At 41.4% G+C, this 20,612-nt stretch overlaps 1 protein-coding gene across 5 annotated transcripts in view; it reads left to right on the top strand.

Moving 5' to 3' along the window:
* The first annotated feature begins 890 nt into the window (after positions 1-890).
* SAP130 (Sin3A associated protein 130) overlaps positions 891-20,612 on the top strand; it is an 82,576-nt gene continuing 62,854 nt past the window's right edge. For 3 of the 5 annotated variants that reach the window (XM_032843143.1, XM_032843144.1, XM_032843142.1), the window contains exons 1-7: positions 1,718-1,865; positions 2,671-2,788; positions 12,004-12,239; positions 12,955-13,113; positions 14,274-14,385; positions 15,425-15,549; positions 17,175-17,299. In XM_032843143.1, coding sequence (XP_032699034.1) covers positions 1,794-1,865; positions 2,671-2,788; positions 12,004-12,239; positions 12,955-13,113; positions 14,274-14,385; positions 15,425-15,549; positions 17,175-17,299 — 947 coding nt within the window. In that variant the 5' untranslated portion in view covers positions 1,718-1,793. Of the gene's footprint in view, positions 1,020-1,717; positions 1,866-2,670; positions 2,789-12,003; positions 12,240-12,954; positions 13,114-14,273; positions 14,386-15,424; positions 15,550-17,174; positions 17,300-20,612 lie in introns of those variants that run through there. The other 2 variants (XM_032843145.1, XM_032843147.1) reach the window with 2 other exon arrangements.

Here is a 20,612-nt window from a genome sequence, read left to right as displayed (position 1 = left end):
GGATTTGAATCACCACCATCCCTTTATTTCTAACTAGTTATAAAACTCCAGGCCTAAATTACCGTTTGGGAAAGGAGAAGGGGGACGTAATCTCTACTAACAGATCCAAATTTTGCTTCACCAATTTTGGCTAGGATTTCCACAGGTGTACAAACTCTCGTTCTCCACCCCAAACAAAACAACAAAGCAGCACCATCGCGTCCTCTTCCTTGTAATCTGGAAAACCTGAGCAAGTGCACAGTGCCCGAGTCCTATGCCAGCAGCCCCTCTCTGAACCAGCCTGCTTTAACCAGAGGGAGCAGGGCTCTGAAGCTGCCCAGCCCGGTGCGCTCTCGAGGAGGGGCGCTCGGCTCAAACCCGACAGAGTTGCTCCCGTTCAGCGCACTGGATTCTCCAACGATGCTTGGGCTTTGCCGGCCGTCGCCTTCGGTGGTGACATCAAGTCCCACAACGCGGCGCGGGGAAGTGAGCACAGTCAAAAAAACCCTCGGCCCTTCCTGCGGCCTCCCTGTCCCACTATAGTCGGCCTCCATTACCCTTTTCCCTTTCCGCAGCTCCCTTGGTAAAATGAAACCTAGTGCCATCAGCTGAGGCAAAAGGGTGGGATCCACTACCTCTTTACCAGGCAAAGAGAAAAGCCAGGATCCACTCTAGGCAGCAAAGGGGTGTGTTGCACCGGCCGGGTCGCCTGGAGGTCCCGCCCCAGGCCCGCCCTCCTGACACCGGAGACTACATTTCCCAGAGGACTCCGCGGCCCCAAGGGGGAGGCCCGTCCGCTCTCCCGCTCATACTGAGCGGTGACTGGCTTCCCCAGAGGAGGGCGGTGCCTACACTAGCCAATACGTGAGAAGCTCGTTACGGCGGCGGAAGCAGCGGCGCTGGGCTGAGGGGTGGGGGGCAGAGTGCTAGCGCCCCGGCGGCGGCGGCGGGTTCGGAGCCCGAGGACGTCGGTCCCACAGGCAGAGAGAGCACAGGAGCGAGCTCGAGGCGGCGCGGTGGCCCCTCGGCGCAGCACCCAGGTAATGGCGGGACGGGCGCCGCGGAGGGAAAGGGAAGAGAGGGGAGGAGACGAGGGGGCGGGGCGGCCGAGCCGGGCTGCAGCGTCCGTCCTGCCGTGCGTCCCTGGGGAAGGGCAGCGGTGCCTCGTCTCCTGTGGCTCAGACCTAGGCTCTTTCACGAGCTGGGCACGGCGGTTGGGCCGGCGGCAGGGACTGGGTGTCCTGCGGCAAGGAAGGGAGAGGTTCCAGGAGGGGTGGGCTGTTTCGGGCTTGGGGGCGTGGCGGGCGTGGGCCCTGGCGGGGAAGTGGAGCGGCCGGGGGAGCGCCGGTGGGCGGGCGGCCCAGGGAGTTTGGCTCTTGGAGCAGTTTAAAGTGACTCTCCACATCCGGGCCTTGCGCCCGCCGCTTTCAGACCCCGACCGAGGCGGGGCCTCCTGCCTCCCCGCCCCCCTCGCCGGGAGCGCTTGTCTTCCTCTGCCATTGGCTTAGCCTCGAGGGGTTTGGGCTGCCCCGACGAGGCTCGTGCCTGATTGGCTGGGAGTCGGCGGGAGGGTGGGGCGGGATCAGAGCGCTCAGGCCTCCGCGGATTGGTCCGGGCCCTCGAGTGACGCGCCCGGCGTGGGGCCAATGGGCGGGCGGGGGAGGTAGGGGCAGGTTCGGGGGGAGAAGATTGGAGCGGAGCCGGGGCCGGGTGGCGGGGGTGAGCGGGGCCCGCGGGGCTGGACAGCGGCGGGCCCGAGGCGCGCTCCGGTAGGAGCCCTGTCCACGACCCAGGAGCCCAGCGCTGCCATCAAGATGGGCCCTCCGCGGCACCCCCAGCCCGGCGAGATGGAAGCGGGAGGTGCGAGCGGCGGGCGGCGGCTGCAGGTAAAGAGGCACACCGCTTGTCCTGGGGCTCCCCAGAACGCCGTCCTCTTTCCCACCCGCCAAGACAAGTCTCAGCCGAAGTGTCTCTGGAAACCTGTGTTCCGCTATCTCAGCAATGGGCTTCGGGGTGGGGGTGGGGTTGCGTGCGAACTGGGAATACCGGTAGAGCTTGGCTCCTGAGGGAAAAGTGGGGGGTCAATTTTAGAGAAAGTGGCGAAGGTCTATGGTCCCTCTGGCTCAGTAGGGGGTCTGTGAGAGAAGGGGGAGGAAATCGGTAAATGGAGGCCTGTGCAGAAAATCATTTCAGAGTTCCTTTTGAATTAGATCTTGAGGAAAGCTTTCTGATTTTTTAGAACTGGGCATCTCTCCTCGGGTTCCTCTTATGACATACTGATGACAGTTGTGTTCACCTTGGTGTGAGCGTCAGTCTTTCAAAGGAACATGTCATTTTCCATAAAACTTAATACAGATACATATGTGATTTGTTAATACCTATCATATGGCTTTTGTACAGGATTGAGTGTTGATTTTTTTCGAGTGGTAATCTTTAAGTATTTATGGAGTGTCATAGTATACCCCAACACCACACAAACGATTTTACTATTATTTTAATCCATATCCTTTAAAAACTTAAAGAATTTAGACCATTTGTGTATCGTATGTTGATCACAGTTAATTGTTCTAGGTGGATGAAGCTGCATTTGCTTTTTTAAGGAAAAGTATAGGTATTGGAGATGCTTTAATTTCTCATTATTGATTCTAGTGTGAGAATTTAGTAATAACCATATGACTGTATGCACTGCAGGTGGAAATGAGTTCTCAGCAGTTTCCTCGGTTAGGAACCCCTTCCACTGGGCTAAGCCAGGCTCCTTCACAGATTTCGAACAGTGGTTCTACAGGATTGATAAACCCAGCTGCCACAGGTGAGATATGTGACATTCCTCTATATTGCTTCTTGCTTTAAGACATTGCCAGTTTTTCATAAGTGACTCTTAATCTCACAAAACAAACTGAGGGTTGCTGTGGGTGGTGGGGAAGAGGGAGGTGAGGTTATGGACATTGGGGAGGGTATGTGCTATGGTGAGTGCTGTGAAGTGTGTAAATCTGGTGATTCACAGACCTGTACCCCTGGGGATAAAAATACATTATATGTTTATTAAAAAATTTAAAAAATTTAAATTAAAAAAAAAAGACATTGCCAGTTTTTTCATTTAAAAATTAGCAAATTCCTTGTGGGATTTTAGTAAATTCTAGGTTATTGAATTTGAAGAAAGGGTATATTACAATTCTAATTTAAACAAGGTTTTTTGAGGGTGCCTAAGTGGCTCAGTTGGTTAAACATCTGACTTGATTTCAGCTCAAGTCATGATTTTAGGGTTGTGAGATGGAGTCCCATGTCAGGCTCTGCATGGTGCACGGAGCCTGCGTAAGAGTCTCTCTCTCCCTTTCCTTCTATTCTTCCCTCCCTTTATAAATAAACAAGTTTTTAAAAAATTCCTTTTTTAATACTTTCACTTATACTGGAGTATACATGAAACTTATAGCAAAGCATGCCTATGAGAACTATATTTTAAATACATTAATGTGTTCTCCTTGTTCTGCTTTATGGCCCAGAGGGATAATAGTGCCATGAGGAAGCCCAAAGGTGTGTAAGGCATAATTCTTGCCTTTTAGGAGCCTATGAGCTAGGAAAGAAGGTTTAAAAAAAAAAGCACAGTCTATCCTTGAAAAATATGGGTTTGAACTGAACAGGTCCGTTACTTGTGAATTTTTTCTGATAAATGTGGTACAGTACTGTATATGTACTTTTGTGTTCCTTATGTATTTCAGTGTAAGAATATAATATGTAATATATATAACATACAAAATACATATTAACTGACTGTTACAAGCAAGGTTTCCAGTCAACAGTAGGTTATTAGTAGTTAAGCCTTTAGGGAAGTCAAAAGTTACATGCAGATTTTTGGCTGCAGGTGTGGTCATCACCGCTAACCCTGCATTGTTCAAGCGTCAACTGAATATATACACATATACGCACTGTTTTTAATGGTATGCCCTTTGAGTGCTGTAGATCAATGGTCCCTGTTATCAGGGATGATTTTGCAGTCCAGGGAATATTTGGCAATGTCTGGATACATTTTTGGTTGCCACAAGTAAGGGGGTGCTGTTGGCATCTGATATTTAAAGGCCATGGATGCTGCTAAATATCCAAAATGGGCAGGACAGCCCTCCACAACAAAGTATCCAGTCTAGTCAATAGTGCTAAAGTTGAGGTACTCCTTCAAGTAGTCTTTTTGTGTATATTCAGGTGAAAAGATAACATTGCAAAGTAAAGTATTCCTTTTTCTATTCCTTTTTCTTCACCACCTGTTTTCTAATTTTCTTAAAATGGTAAATGGTACCACTATCTGCTCATTGCTCAAACCAGGAACACAGGCATCATCTTTAATTGCTCTGTCTCTCTGGCTCTTATATGTGAGTTATGGAACTTTGACGTTTCAATCTCTTTATCCCTTTGCTTCCCTCCTACCAACTTAGTTTTTGTTACAAATTTGTCTTAGTTCTCTTTAGACTTGAAGGAATTTTAAGCTACTTCTTATCTCGTCCTTAATAGTAACTACTCATTTTCTGAAAGAATGACAAAAAGTTCCCAATATTCTTGACCTTGAGGAACACAGGAACATTCTGTTCCTTTTGCCACAATCTTCCTTCTTCCTTTTCACACTGACTTATCTGGTTAATTCCTGTCCTTCCTTGAGGTTTCATCTCAGATGTCTCTTTTTTTAGGAGGTCTTTGCCAGATAGTTTGCCAACTAGACCACAGGAGTCAGGGGTAGGACCTTGTAGAATGAAGGCTGGAACCATACCCTGGAACCTGGAACCTTGTGTACATTTGTATGTGCTATACTTGCTACATTGTAGGGCATAAGTAGTGGTCAACAAGTCTTTATAGAGCTACTTCAAGTTCTTTGCTCCTTAACAAATATTTTTGACAAATTGTCTTTGATTATAAATTCATAGAATAATTTAAAGACGTATAGCTGAAAAAGAATGTTTTTGAACGTCTATTTACAAAGAATTATAGTGCTTATTAAAAACAGTGTTGGGACACCTGGGTGGCTCAGTTGGTTAAGCATCTGCCTTCACCTCAGGTTGTGATCCCAGTGACCTGGGATCACGACCTGAGTTGGGCTTCCTGCTCCATTGGGAGCCTGCTTCTCCCTCTTCTTCTGCCTGCCACTCCCCCTGCTTGTGCTCGTTCCCTCCATTCTGTCAAATAAATAAATAAAATCTTTTTTTTAAAAAGTCAAAACAAAAAAAGGTGTCAATTAGCAGTAATTGCCCTCAGACTTTGTTGAGGAGGAAATCATCGACTTAAACCAAAATTGTCTATAATTTTACTTTTGAATATTGTGCGTATTTTTTCCTTCAGTGATTCTTAGAAAGAATATGAAAGTTTGGGGCTCCTGGGTGGCTCAGTGGGTTAAGCCTCTGCCTTTGGCTCACGTCATGATCTCAGGGTCCTGGGATCGAGCCCCGCATTGGGCTCTCTGCTCAGCAGGGAGCCTGCTTCCTTCTCTCTCTCTGCCTGCCTTTCTGCCTACTTGTGATCTCTGTCAAATAAATAAATAAAATCTTTAAAAAAAAAAAGAATACAAAAGTTTTTCCATAAGGAGTTTAATATTTCTCTATATTTTCTATTGCTTTTATTAGAAGAACTAATTTGGGATCCTAAGCATATCAGGATTTCAGATACATGTTCAAAGGTCAGAAGTATGGATTACAAGTTTCCTTAATATTCTTTCAAGATTCTTTTGGTTCTAAATAATTCTAAAAGGAGCTTAAAAGGGAATAGTCAGTACATTATATCATAATGAAATTGTCAAAAATCAAAATCTTCCTGAACAAATAGGTTTGGGGGAAAGTTATGAAATTGTCCGTTTCCCTTAAAATCTACTCAGGAGAAAATCTGGACAACAGGGAAGGTTCACAATATGATCATATATAAAGATCATATGTTTAAAAAGCTGTTGGAGCCAATAAGTAAAATTAGTAAAGGATGCAGGATAAAAGTTCAATGTATAAAAACCAATTTTAGTACTAGCAATGAACAATGAAATTTTTTAAGTGTCATTTACAATAGCATCAAAAAAAAAAATAACACTTAACACTTGTGTTAAAAATAACACAAAACACTTAAGGATATATTAACAAAATGTGTGTAAGACTTGGGGTAGAAAACAAACATGATTGAGAACAATTAAAAACCTAGATAAATGAAGTGATCATTCATGCCCATCTATTGAAATAACACTCAATATTTTTAAGATAATAGTTCTACCCAAAGGGATCTGTAGATTAGAAAAAATTCTAATCAAAATCCTGTTATGGCCTTTTGTAAAAATTGTCAGCCTGAATCTATATTTATGTGGAAACCAAAGGACCTACAATAGCCAAAGCAATTTTGACCCCTTAAAAAAAAAATTTGGCGGACTCTACTACGTTACTTGAAGACTTGCTATAAAGCTATACTAATCAAGACAGTGTGATATTGGCATAAAGATAGAAATATAGATCACTGAAAGTGGAGGATCCAGAAATAGACCCACGCATAATGGTCAAATGATTTTTGACAAATGTGCATAGATAATTCAATAGGGAAATGATAGTCTTTTCAACAAAATAGTGCTTGAACACCAGAATATCCATATGGAAAAAATGAACCCTGACCTTTACTTCTGCCATACACAAAAATTAACTCACAATGTATCATTATGGATCTAAATGTAAAACTTAAAATTTCTAAAAGAAAACGTGGAAACTGCTTATGACCTTGGGATGAGCAAAAATTGTTTAGGTTGCAAAAACCACTAATCACAGAAGCAACTGGTGTATTTTACTTTATCAAAATTAAAAATGTCTACTGTTCAAAACACTATTAACAAAGAGGCAAGCCACAAATTGAGAAGATGGTACCAATAAATAAATCTGCAAAGGACTTAAATCCTGAGACTATATTAAAAAAACCCTTGTAACCCCATAGCTTTTGCTATATGAGATAGCCTTATTTTTTTATTAAAGATTTTATTTATTTATTTATTTATTTATTTATTTGAGAAAGAGCATTAGTACAAGTTGGAGGAGGCAGAGGGAGAAGCAGACTCCTTGCTGAGCAGGGAGCCAGTTGTGGGGCTTGATCCCAGGACCCTGGGATCATTGACCCCAGCTGAAGGCAGACACTTAACTGACTGAGCCACCCAGGTGCCCCAGCCTGACTTCTTTTTAAATGGACAAAATATTTGAATAGACACATCACCAAAGATGATATCTGAATGTCTAGTAAGCACATAAAAAGATACGCAGTAGTATTAATCCTCAGGGCAATGCAAATTAAAACTACAGCAAACAGTACACATCCACTAGAATGACTAAAATTAAAAGACCAACAATACCAAGTTTGATGTTTGTGGAGCAAGATGAAGTCATACATGGTGGGAATGTAAAATAATCTAGCCACTTTGGAAAACAGTTTGGCAGTATCTTATAAAGTTAAATACAAACTTACTGTACAACCCAGCAGTCCCATTCCTAGATATTTACCCAAGGTAAATGAAAATGTATCTCCAAAGACCCATACTCCAGTGTTGATAGGAGCAGTATTCATAGTAGCCAAAAACTGGAAACAACCCAGAATTTATTAGCTTGTGACTAGATAAAGTTTGGTTTATATATATACAGTGGAATATTACTCAACATTGAAAGTGAACAAACATCTGGTATGTAGAACAAAATAAAATGAACCTCAAAAACATATACACTTAACCCTTGAACAACCTGGGTTTTAGGGTCACTGACCCTCTGTGCAGTCAGGAATTTGAGTATAACTTTGACTCTGCAAAAACTTAGCTACTAATAGCCTACTGTTGAATGGAAGCCTTATTGATAAACAATACATATTTATATTTTGTATGTATTATATACTGTATTTTTATAATAAAGTAAGTTAGAGAAAAGAAAACTTATTAAGAAAAGCATCAGAAAGAGAGAATCATTTACAGCACTGTACTGTATTTATCCAAAAAAAAAAAAAAAACTACATGGGGTGCCTGGGTTGCTCAGTCGGTTAAGCGTCTGCCTTCAGCTCAGGTCATGATCTTGGGGTCCTGGGAATGAGCCCCACATCAGGCTCCCTGCTTAGCAAGAAATCTCCTTCTCCCTCTTCTGTTCCCTGCCCATGCTCATGCTCTCTCTCCCAAATAAATAAATAAAATCTTAAAAAAAATCCGCATATAAGTGAAGCCAGGCAATTCAAACCATGTTGTTCAAGGGTCAACTGTACTAAGAGAAGGAAGAAGACACAGAGGACTACATACTGTATTGGGGGGGATGGGTGGCTTAGTTTGTTGAATGTCCAGCTGTTGGTTTCGGCTTAGGTCATGGTCTCAGGGTCTTGGGATTAAGCCCCATGTTGGGATCAGTGGGGAGTATGCTTGGGATTCTCTCCCACTGCCTTCTCTCCCTACCTGCCCAACGCACTGACACATGTGCTCTCTCTCAAATAAATAAATCTTTTAAAAATAAGAACCACATATTGTATGATTCTGTTTGCAAGAAATTCCAGAAAACACAAAGCTATAATGTTAGGAAAAAACACAAAGTTATAGTGTTAGCAGATTAGTGGTTTCTAAGGGATGGGAGGGTGGGAGGGAGGGAATTGCCTGCAAAGGGGCATGAATGAACCAGTGAGAATAATGGAAAATATTTTGTATGGTGATTGATTGTGGTTTATAGTACTATATACTTTGTTTTTTAGAGGGCGGGGCAGAGGGAGAGACTGTCAGACAAGCTCCACACAGAGGAGGAGACACAGGGCTCTAGCTCTAGCTCACAACCCTTAGATCATGACCTGAGCCAAAATCAAGCGTCAAATGCTTAACTGAGCCACCCAGGATCCCTGTAGTACTGTCTACTTTTGTAAAATTTTATCTAATTCTATATAAAGAATTAGTGGGTGGTTGTTTTTTTGTTGTTGTTGTTTTTTTTTACTGTATCTAAATAAAGCTGATTGACTAAAAAAATGACAAAAGATAGACACATATGCTTCACAGAGGAAGATGTATATAAATGCCCTGTGGTCACATAAAAGATTTTCAACATCACTAGTCATGGAAATTCTAATTAAAATCACAACACACCCACTGTACACACAGTACAGTATCTGTGTATTAAGAATTGGGATGATGAGGGGCTGCCAGAACTCTTAATACACTGGGTAACAGAAACATAACGTGGATACAACCACTTTAGAAGGTATTCCAGCGGTCTATTAAAGTTAAACATTTACCTAACATTTAATCCAGCCATTCTGCTCCGGGTTGTTGGTTAAGAATGTAAAAAAAACTGTTGAACTCTCTACTTTTAGAGTAGATATTTTATTGTATGTAAACTGTACATCAGTAAAGTGGTTTTATTTGTTTTGATTTCAAGTTTTTAAAAAAGCTAGTTAGTGATGTAGCAGGTAATGCTCATTTCAGGTGTACAGTTTAGTGATTCATTACTTAAATGTAATAGTGCTCATTATAAGTGCCCATCTTAATAGCCATCACCCATAAAGTGGTTTTAAGAATCAGAATTTTAAAAAAATCTGAATGACCAGGAAGAAATGATGTATATGTAAAATAGACATCAGTCTTTTCACCCAGTACATATATTTTTCAAAAATTTTTTTCCTGAGGAAATCACTGAACAAGGACTCAAAGTACATATGGACTTTTATCCGAGTTATTGATAATAGCAAAAAATTTGGAAATATGGGGCGCCTGGGTGGTTCAGTGGGTTGAAGCCTCTGCCTTCATGATCTCAGGGTCCTGGGATGGAGCCCCACGTTGGGCTCTCAGCTAAGCAGGGAGTCTGCTCCCCCCCCCACCTGCCTCTCTGCCTACTTGTGATCTCTATCAAATAAATAAATAAATCTTTAAAAAAAAAAAAATTGGAAATAACCTGAAAGCCCACCGATGATATAATGGTTTAAAAAGCTGTGGTTGGGGTGCCTGGTTGGCTTAGTTGGTTAAGCGTCTCTTTCTTGATCTCAACTCAGCTCTTGATCTCTGTGTTGTGAGTTAAAGCCTTGTGCTGGGCTCCCTGCTGGGCTTGGGGCCTACTGAAAGAAAGAAAGAAAGCAAGCAAGCAAGCAAGCTAGCTAGCTAGCTAGCTAGCTATAGTGTATCTATGCAATGGAATTTCATATAGCATTTTCTTAAATGATGTAGTATATATTCGCTATTATTCAGCAATTTCACTTCTTGGTATATATCCAATAGAAATGGTAAATAGTTCACCAGAAGACATGTGTGGGAGGCCACAGTTACTAGCACTAACATTCATAATAGCAAAAAACTAAAAACTATCTCAATGCCTATTAACAGTAAAACGGATAATTTCTAGTTGATTCCCAGAGTGATCTACTATACTGACAGTGAAAGATCTGCAGCAACATGCAGTGACATTCATGGATCTTATACTTGTAAGTGAAAAAAGCAAGATACAACAGGATGCATTTGCTATGAGTCTATTTATATAAAGTTCAAAAATAGATGACAGTAATCTGTGGTGCTAGAAGTTGGGATACCTTGGAAGGGATAGTGAGGAATCCAGCTGAACAGAGGGGCTTCTAGGGAATGTTTTGCATCTTGAGCTGGGTGCTGGTTACTCAGGTGTATTTGGTTTGTGTAAGTTCGTTGAGCTATACAATTTACATTTGTGCACTTCATGAAGGTTGTAGTTTGTTGAAAAGTTACACAAATAAAAGCCCACCCAAAATTAAAGATGAGAAATGGCTCAAGGTTTTACCAACATATTAACTCTTAGTGCTTTCGGGAAATAGACTTTGGGAGCATCTTTATTTTCTTGATAGGTTTACAGATACTTGAAATTTTTTACATAAGTATAATCTCTGTTTTCAGAAAAATGTTAATATTATTTTGAGAAAATGATAGACAAGTATGAGATAATTTTCACAAACTCTCTTTTATTAGATTAGGTCCTTGATTTTTTAAGTTAGTTTTTAAGTAGGTTACATGTTTTCATGGTCCAAAATTCCCAAAGTATAGTGAAAAGTATTTCTCCTATAATTATATAGCAGGTTTCCTGTTGATAGACATGTAGGTTTTAAAACTTCCTTTACTGGAATAAAAATGGTGAAACAAATAATCTGGTACACAAGTCATTTTACACAATGCCATGTATCTATAGGATACATTCCTATAAGTGAAATTGTTGAGTTTCAAAGGCTTTGTACATTGTAATAATGATGAAGAGTTCCATGTTTGCTTTGTAGGAAATTTGTTTTGAAAAGCTGTATACTCTTGGACTTAAGAATTGTATTTAGGGGCACCTAGGTGACTCAGTTGGTTAACTGTCTGACTTTGGCTTGGGGTCCTGGGGTCGAGCTCCCCATATCAGACTCTACATTCTGGGGGATCTCCTCTTCCTTTTCCTGAAGCCCCTCCCCGAGTTGTGCACATGGCTGCATGCACTCTCTCTCTCTCACACACACAAGTAAATAAATAAAATCTTTTAAAAAAAGAATTGTATTTAAATTATCATTTTAATGTTAATGTTTTTATAAATTTCTAAATATCTTAAATGAAAGCATCGTATCTAGTTTTGCTCTTCTGAGTTCATTTTTTCTTTTAAGATTATTTATTTATTTGAGAGAGAGACAGCACGAGCAGGGAGGAGCAGAGCAGGAGGGAGAAGCAGGCTTCCCTTTGAGCAGGGACCACAACATGGGCCTTGATCTCAGGACCCCAAGATCATGACCTGAGCTGAAGGCAGACCCTTAACCGACTAAGCAACCCAGGCGCCTCTTAAGTTCCTTTTAGATAGTTATCAGGCCCTTTGTTCATAGGAGTGGAAAAGCCAAAATATCCAGAGTAAGGCCCGTGTTCCATAGGTATGGCTCTTGTGTTTGATATCTGTTGGGGGAACCTAATGCCCAAATTCTCCTTAAAATGGTCACTTTGTCAACACTGAAACTTAGTTGCAAGTACCACTGTTGTATGTGCTTGCCACTCATTAATATTAATTCATATTGGAAGCATATGACATGCTTTCTCTCCCTTAATGTCCTTACTAGTCAACGATGAATCTAGTCGAGAGGCTGAAGTCACTGCCAGGGAGCACATGGGTTCCAGCAGCTCCCTACAGTCCCGAGAAGAGAAGCAAGAGCCTGTTGTGGTAAGGCCCTATCCACAGGTGCAGATGTTGTCTACACACCATGCTGTTGCATCGGGCACACCCGTCACAGTGACAGCCCCACCAGCACATCTGACGCCAGCAGTGCCACTCTCCTTTTCGGAGGGACTTATGAAGGTAATGGAGAGGTTTAAAATTTCACATTAAACCACAGCTAAAGACTGGCTAATCTTCCTGACAATTTTCACAAAGTCTTAGGCTGTACCCAGGATTTTAGTGTTTTCTTTTTGACCCATCAGTTCAGCTCTCCTGTGTCACTTAGAGCTGCACTGTTCTGCAGTGCCTACTCTTGTGCCGCTGGGCAGTTGGCATCATAGGATCTTTTCTAGTAACCGTTTTGACATTGATTTTATTCAAGTTACAGGCATGCTAACTCAGATTTTATCTTGGAGTGGCACTCTTCTCCAAGGTTTTGTTTTAAAGCTTGCTAATTCAGGGGTATCTGAGAATATTGCCTTGTATTTTACCTCGTGGCTGTTTCAGTTGCTAGGAGTTTTGTTTACTTCCTCCCAAACTTGGGATGCAGCATTGTATAGAAGAAAGAGTGTGGGCTGTGAGCCATGCAGATCTGGGCCTTGGTCCCAGTTCCAGTTTTTACTGTCTGCATGGCTTTGAGCAGGTGACATAGCCTTGCTTTGTAGGTTTCCTCATCTGTGAAATGGAAATGCTGGTACTTCAGTGGAAAAGCTGTGATGCTAAGAGATAAAATATATAAGGCTTTTGGATCCTTCCTGGCACTCTCCATGTTTGATTTGTGTACTTTTAACTATAGAATGAAATGTATCACTTGTAAAAAGCTATTGATATGTTTCGTGTGGTTTTCTGTTTGCAGCCGCCCCCGAAGCCCACCATGCCTAGCCGTCCCATTGCTCCTGCTCCACCTTCTACCTTGTCACTTCCCCCCAAGGTTCCAGGGCAGGTTACCGTTACCATGGAGAGTAGCATCCCTCAAGCTTCAGCCATTCCTGTGGCAACAATCAGTGGACAACAGGTTTTTTTCCTCTTAATTTGCTGATTTTCAAACTGAGATGCCAAACTGTTGATCATTATTTATTGAATGCCAGCAGTACATTAGGCACTGTACTAAATAAAAAATTAAATGGTCACTGATATCTGCAAGGGGAAGATAGTAGGTCTGAGAGAAGTAAAACCAACACACACAGTGCTATTTGTCAGTAGGCCAGTATGTATCAAGCATCTGCTGTATATGAGGCACCATCCTCAGTGTGAGATACAAATCTAGATAAGACAGTCTGTATTCTTGAAGTGCTCAGAGTTCATTTGTGGGGATTGAGAATTACTTCATGGCAGTCATACATTTCTAGGACTTTCTCCAAGGAGAATGAATGTGTATCTCTTGGGCACCTAGCAGGTTCCCTCAAGCAGGTCACCAGTCATGAACACTTATTTCATGGTGTTTTAAATTTTTTCCTAAAATTCTATGGCTACTCCATAACATGTATGTGATTCATTTAAATATTTTGGGTTGCTAAGTGAAAAGACCTGAATCTAAAACTTTTGCCTTCAAGTTTCAATAAAAAATTGGTATTCCAAGAAGACATGCTATGTTTTCTTCCTTCTGTTGTACTGCTAAGTACTCCCAGAAGTGCTGGAACCCCCAGCTGGGAAACACTGGCGTCAGGGCTGGGAGCATGTGAGGAAGGGACTTCTAAGTGGAGAGCTAAAGAACGCATAAGGGAGTACCTGCTCAGTGCTAATTGACATTTACTTAGAAGTCCTGTGTAGCATAAAGGGTGGATGAATGCAGTGGCATGTAAGGAAAATAGGATAGGGAGAAATAAGCTTTTGGCCAAGGCAAAGAAAACAAGTGTAAAAAACTAATATTGAAGATGAGATTGTCCCAAAGTGGACAGTCAAATGTCTATTAGTCTCTATTAGAGACCTAGCACCTAGCTAGGCTTGAGGCATTGAAGGGTCCTCAGAGTCACCACATGCCTGCTGGCACAGGTCATCATGAAGTATGTTGTATTAGAAAAAAAAAGCTAAATGTCCTTTCCCTTGGGATACTCACTGTCTAAAAGGAATGCCCTGACCCACATTTGGAGGCAACTGATCTCCTAGAAGCAATGGCTAAGCATCAGTGACTAAAACTAAGTGCATAAAAATAACATTACATCCTGTTTCTTGCAGGGACATCCCAGTAACCTGCATCACATCATGACCACAAATGTACAGATGTCTATTATCCGCAGCAATGCTCCTGGGCCCCCTCTTCACATCGGAGCTTCTCATTTACCGCGAGGTAGAAACTGCACATTTTGTTCAAATTCTCCAAGAGCTGTGGCAGATAGATATTTGTTAAGAGATTTCTGCTACCGTCCAAAAAATATTTAGAATCATCTTACTAAAGTTACAGGATAAAAGAAACAGAGCAGTACACATTTAGAGCATGATCTAGTATATATGAGTTACAGTTGCATTTCAACAAGCGTGTGTATGCTTGTGTGTGTAAACTTAAAGCAATTCAAATTTTTAGTATGGTCTAAATATTGTCCCTTGTAGTGAGGAACTCAAAGCTGTAGTTAGTCCAAAATGGTCATTGTTGTTAGTAAGTCAGTAATACAAATACTATTTTTAAAGTTCAGTGATAATGGTTATTCAAGTAATATAGCCATAATATAAATTTATTCATACAATTAAGTTCTAATAGGTTGACAGGTATTAAATTTAATAATTTTCTCTACTTGATCAGAAACTGTAGCCTTCTGTTGACGAGTGTAAAATCATTGCTGCCCAAATCAGGCTCACAAGTACAAAACCAGGTTTACTTGGTCATAACATAATTTAGTGGTTCTCAGAGTGAATTTCGTAGACTGCAAGGGGGTCTTTGTTAGGTCAAAACAACTTTCATGAAAATACTAAGATTTCATTTGCCTGTTGTACCCTGTTGACGTTTGCACTGATGATACAAAGGATGTGGTGGTTCAAGTGAACCCTCCTTGGTGGTGACAATGCTGAAGCCTTGGCCTAAATGAAGGTGATAGCATGATGCTGTGCTGTTCAGTGTGTGCTTCTCTTCGGCACACTTGTAGTTAAAAAAAAAAGCCAGTTTCATTTAAGAATGTCCTTGAGAAAGCAACACAGGTTATTATTATTATAAAATCACAACCTTGAGAGCACATTTTCCAAATTTTCTGTGGGAGGAAAGGGAAATATACATACAGCACCTCCGCTAAATTACTGGCATACTGAGGTTTAGAAATTATTTTCTAGGGCATATAATGGGAACTATGTAAATTGGGAGCCCATAAGCCATACTAATGAAAACAATTTTTTTCTAGGTGCAGCTGCTGCTGCTGTGATGTCCAGTTCTAAAGTAACCACGGTCCTGAGGCCAACTTCCCAGTTGCCAAATGCTGCTACGGCTCAGCCAGCAGTACAGCACATCATTCACCAACCAATCCAGGCACGTCAGGTTGTAGATAGTCAGCTAGCAAGTATTAGGTGCCTACTCTGAGTTCTTGACTCTGCTAACACCTGGGAGAGTCCTTTGACTTCAAGTGACTTTTGATCTAGTTGCCAAGAGGTCAGGAAGGTTGAGTTATATACACTGCAATGTGATCAGCCATCCTGGGATTTGGAGGAGCCGTGGTAAGGGAAGCTTTCACTGGGATGGGTGTGGTAACAGGGATTCAGAGAAGTGGAGAGGCAGTGAAAGGAACAATACTGTGAATGGTGGTGAGGAGGACGGTGGTGGTTGCATAGTGTTTAGTAGAGGCAAGCCAGAACTGAGAGGTTTTCATTCAGATTGGGATTTATGAGCCCTTACATATTTAGTGCATGTTATTATGCACTTGTGTATGCTTTTCAAGGAAGACCGTGCCTTTCCACTTTTTTTCAAGGAAATCTATGGGCTCAGTACTACTGAGGTATAGTGTATGATGAAGTGACATTATGATGTCTCTAAATTCAGAGCTCTAAGATACAGAGTATAAATCTGATTTTGTACACAACAGAGAGCCACTAAGTTTCTCGAACACAATAACGTATGGTCAAAGAACTATCCTTGAAAGACTAATGGAGCTGAATCACTGACAGATGAAAATTCAGATACTTTTGGGGGCCAGACTGGTAATGTATGTGGAACCAGCAGGTTTAAGACAGTAAGGAAGGGTGCTGAGTAGGACACGGGGTAATACATGTCCAGCCTAGAGTTCTCAGTTTAAAAGAAAATAAGGGATCTTGCTGGCTAATAAAACACATTTGGAGACTAAATGGTATACAGAAAGAATTGGTTCTTTACCAGGAAAAGGAGTTCACTAAAGATAGTGTGACAATCCTACTATGAGACAAGCTGTAACAATTGGCACAACAGGTAAAAGGTCTGGAAGTGAGAGGCAGATCCAGAATGGGCAGCATTTGTGAATTTAACTGTATCAGGGTCAAGAAAGGGTCTACCCAGGAGAGCTCAGATGATTGAAAGAATCGATGGTGGACAAGCAGGTGAAGCCCAGGATGGAGCTTGTTTGGTGAAGATTTTACAACCAGATGTAGTATGGGGGAAGGTACAGGAAGTACATCCATGTGAAAACAGCCAGAGAGCATCTAGGACACCCTGAATCTTCTGCAGGCAAGCGCTGTTTTCATGTGTTTGCTAGCTTAGAGGGCTGAGAGCCAGTGGTTCCATCTGATGGCTGAGATCCCCCTATGGAAAGCACTTGGTTTTGTGGTAGCGTAAAATGTCTACACCAGAACCAACAACAAATCTATGGGCACTCTAGATCTGAAGGGTAGGATCCCAACTCATACTAATAGGACAAAATGTTGCATCCAGTCCTACTTGGAAGGGAGAAATTTATATAGTCCATCCAGCCAAGATAGGATATTTTTTGGTAATTCTGTCTCTTGGATGTTAAAATTACCTGTCTGAAAAGAGAATTCTTTAGTCATAGTGTGAGAATTTGCTTTCGTTTGGACACAAATGTGCTTGTTTGAAGGCCCAAGTTTCAAATTATACTTTCAGTGTTTGGCTTACTGTATTTTATTTTGCTCCTTGTTTTAAATGAATTATTTTTTCTCTTCTCTTGGTAGTCTCGTCCACCTGTGACCACCTCTAATACCATCCCTCCTGCTGTGGTAGCAACTGTCTCAGCCACCAGAGCTCAGTCTCCAGTCATTACTACAACTGCAGCACATGCTACTGATTCAGCACTTAGGTATATTTGGGGGTTTGGAGATCAGGCTCTCCTCCTTTCCCTTTTTCCTTTCCTTTCTGTCCTTTCATTTAACTCAATAAATACTTAGTGCTGGAGATAAAGCAGTGGACAACCAGGAATTCCTGTCCTCATAGAGTTTCTGTTTTTAGGGGCGGGAGACATACAAATAAAAAAGGTTTTTTTAGATGGTCAAAAGTGCTTTGAGGAAAAATTAGGGTAAGATTTGGAGTGACAAGGTAAGCGGTACAGGCTATTTCCTATAAGGTGGTCTGGGAAGACTATTGTTAAGAATGGATTAGAGCAGGGGTGCCTGGGTGGCTCAGTGGGTTAAGCCTCTGCCTTTGGCGCAGGTCATGATCTCAGGGTCCTGAGATTGAGCCCTGCATCTGGCTCTCTGCTCAGCAGGGAGCCTGCTTCCCCCTTTCTCTCTGCCTGCCTCTCTGTCTACTTATAATCTCTGTCTGTCAAATAAATAAATAAAGTCTAAAAAAAAAAAAAAGGATTAGAGCAGAAAATTGAAAGATTTAATGAAGTGAGTCTTGTGGCTATGTGGGCAAGAGCATTCTGCACAGTGGGAACAATAAGTGTAAAGGCCCTGAGACAGGAGTGTGTTTGCCATAGATAAGGAGAAGCAAGAGGCTATGGTAGGAGAGCGGCAAGAGATTATTTTAGGAGGTAACAGGATCTCCACATCAGGGCCTTAAGGAAGCCCTCTACAGGTTTAGACTTTGTTGGGGTACAGTGGGAAGCCTTAGCGGAGTTTTGAGCAGAGCAGTGTTATGATCTTAAGCCTGGCTACTGTGGAGAGGCAAAGTTGGAAATGGAGATATGGTTTAGGAAGGCATGCAGCAATTGAGAAGAGGTCATTGCTGGAGGTGGAAAGACATGGTTAGATTCAGAATAGAGTTTTGAAGTTGGTTGAGGATTTCAGAGGAATTACATAGAGGCAGTGAGAGAACAAGAAGAGTCAGGATTCTGGCCCTGCTAGTTGGCCTATGAAGCTAGAAAGGTGGAGTTGCTATAACTTGAGATGAGGAACAATGGGAAGAGTAGGTTTGGGGGAGGAATTCCAGACTATTTTTGGACATTGGAAGGTTGTGCTGACTTGTGAGCACCCAAGTGGAGATGTTGAGATTGGTTAATAGATGAGTTTGGAGTCCAGGGAAGAGTTGTGAAGGAGATTATTTAGGAAAACTGTATAGATGGGGAAGAGGTTTGCGAGAGAAAAAATATCTCCCAGATGAGAGGGCTGGATGAGGAAGCAGTGTTCTCAGGGGAGAACCCAGATTCATTAGGGCAGGGAGGTAAAGGATATATTCAGAGAAGAGATTGAGGATGTAGGGGCTTTTACTAAATGGACTGTTCAGAGGCTGCACTGGAAGGATTGGGTATCTGAAAAGGGAGAGATCTGTAGAGCCATACAGGAATAAAGTGAAGGAATAATCTGTGATGCTTCCTAGAAATGACACAGTTGGGTGAAGATATGATGGTGTTTGTCCTTCTGTCCCAAGCCATATTGTGGTAAGGCTGTGAAAGTTGGGGGGAGGCAGTGGGATGTGAGTCTTGCCAGGAGGTCTTTCTTGATCGATTCATTTGGTTATGTTGTGCCTTGGGCAATATAAACAAGAGATTCACTGAACAGAAGAAGAGGGGTAGTGGCATGGAGACTAAAGCTGTCATACATATGGAGACTATCCATAACTGTCAGTTGCCAGCTGGAGGCAGGGCAGAGTGGTGAGGAAGAGAGAGTCTAGACGCCTCCCTGGTTTCTTCGTTGTTTGACCAAGTAAATAAAAAGGAAACGAGAAAGAAAGTGAGTTTTAGAAAGAATGTTGCCTTTTGGGATACTGAGTTTATCCGTGAAACAATCAAGTGGCAGTTGTCAGCAGGTGATTAAAGAGATGTCGGTACCAGAGATAATGAGTTTGGAAGTCATCAGCCTGTGGGCTGCAGTTAAACCTTTGAGGTATTTGAGGCTCTCCAAGGGGAATAAATAGTTAAGAGGGCCTAGAACAGAACTCTGAAAAAGTAACTTTTAAATGCAGAAGTGTACCTAGGACTTATATTTAACCATTAGCTCTATCATTCACTAGCTGTGTGACATTAGGCAAGTTTCTCAACTTCCCTGATCCTTAGTCTCCTCTTCAGTAAAATGAGGACACTTCCTGGTGATTGAAAATATTGCCTGAGGTACAAAGAGACACAACTGCCCAACATAAAACAGACTATGTGTTGTTCATTTTAATTTTATATTACCTGTATATATTTAGGTGATACAAAGAAATTAAAAAGTTATGAATGTGTGTACAGTGAAAAGAGTCAGGTTTGTTTTTTTTTTTATACCATGTTATCAAAGTCTCTTTTCTAGTGCATTGAGTTTTTAATAAAAAGAGATGTTGAATTTTGTCAAGATGATTTTCAGCATTGTGGCAGTCACTGTTCTGGGCACTAGAAATACACTAGTGAATTAAACAAACAGAAACCCTAATGATCAGATGATTTTTCTATGTAAATCTATAAAGGTGATGAATATCTAGTATCTAGCTCCCTTTGAATTCTGGGGCCAGAAAGTTTAAACAGACCAATTTCCATTGGAGAAATAGAAAAAAATTTCAAAGTAGTATCTTCTGAAAAGCACCAGGCCCAGACAGTTTCATTGAATTTTACCGAACTCTCAAAGACCAGATAAACCAATGATAATTAAATTGGTTCAAGGCATAGAAATGAAGGAAATTTCCAAAAAAAAGTTAAGTTGTCTTACTCTTTGTGTTAAATAGAGTAATGCTCATCTGCCAGTTTCTTTATCCTTTCTTGTTCATTGCTTAGTTGAATGAAATTTATTGTTACTTTCTTCAAGGAGGACTTACAAGACCAGTATTTTGCATTTTCGTGTAATCAAAATAGTTTAGCAGATACCATTATACTTAAAGCAGTAGTTTAGATGATAATTGTTTTGGTTTCTATATTCTTTCTGTGAGTTTTTTATCACTGTTTTTCCTCTGCCTTCTAGAACTGGATAAGGTACAGAAGTCTAAGGCCAGCCTGGTTTTTTTTTTTAAACTCTTGAAAAGGATCTTGATATTTTTGCCTGATTGCCTAAGCTTCTTTATCTTTGAATTTCAGTGACTTCCCGGGATGTGTTTTATAGTGACCATTATGTATCGTTTTGTTGTGAAACATAGTGACCTTTTTAATCTATAGCATGAAAGTATATTTATGGACAGTTTTCTTGAATTGTATCTTTATATATTCATTTTATTCCATTTTAGTGAAGGGGCACCCAGTTATATATTTGTTAGATCTTTTTTGTGTG

The sequence above is a fragment of the Lontra canadensis genome, unplaced genomic scaffold (genome assembly GCF_010015895.1).
Source record: "Lontra canadensis isolate GAN:19392208 unplaced genomic scaffold, GSC_riverotter_1.0 scaffold136, whole genome shotgun sequence".
Taxonomy (NCBI): domain Eukaryota; kingdom Metazoa; phylum Chordata; class Mammalia; order Carnivora; family Mustelidae; genus Lontra; species Lontra canadensis.
The sequence above is the reverse complement of the archived record's forward strand: the minus strand, read 5'-3'. Positions and strand labels throughout refer to the sequence as shown.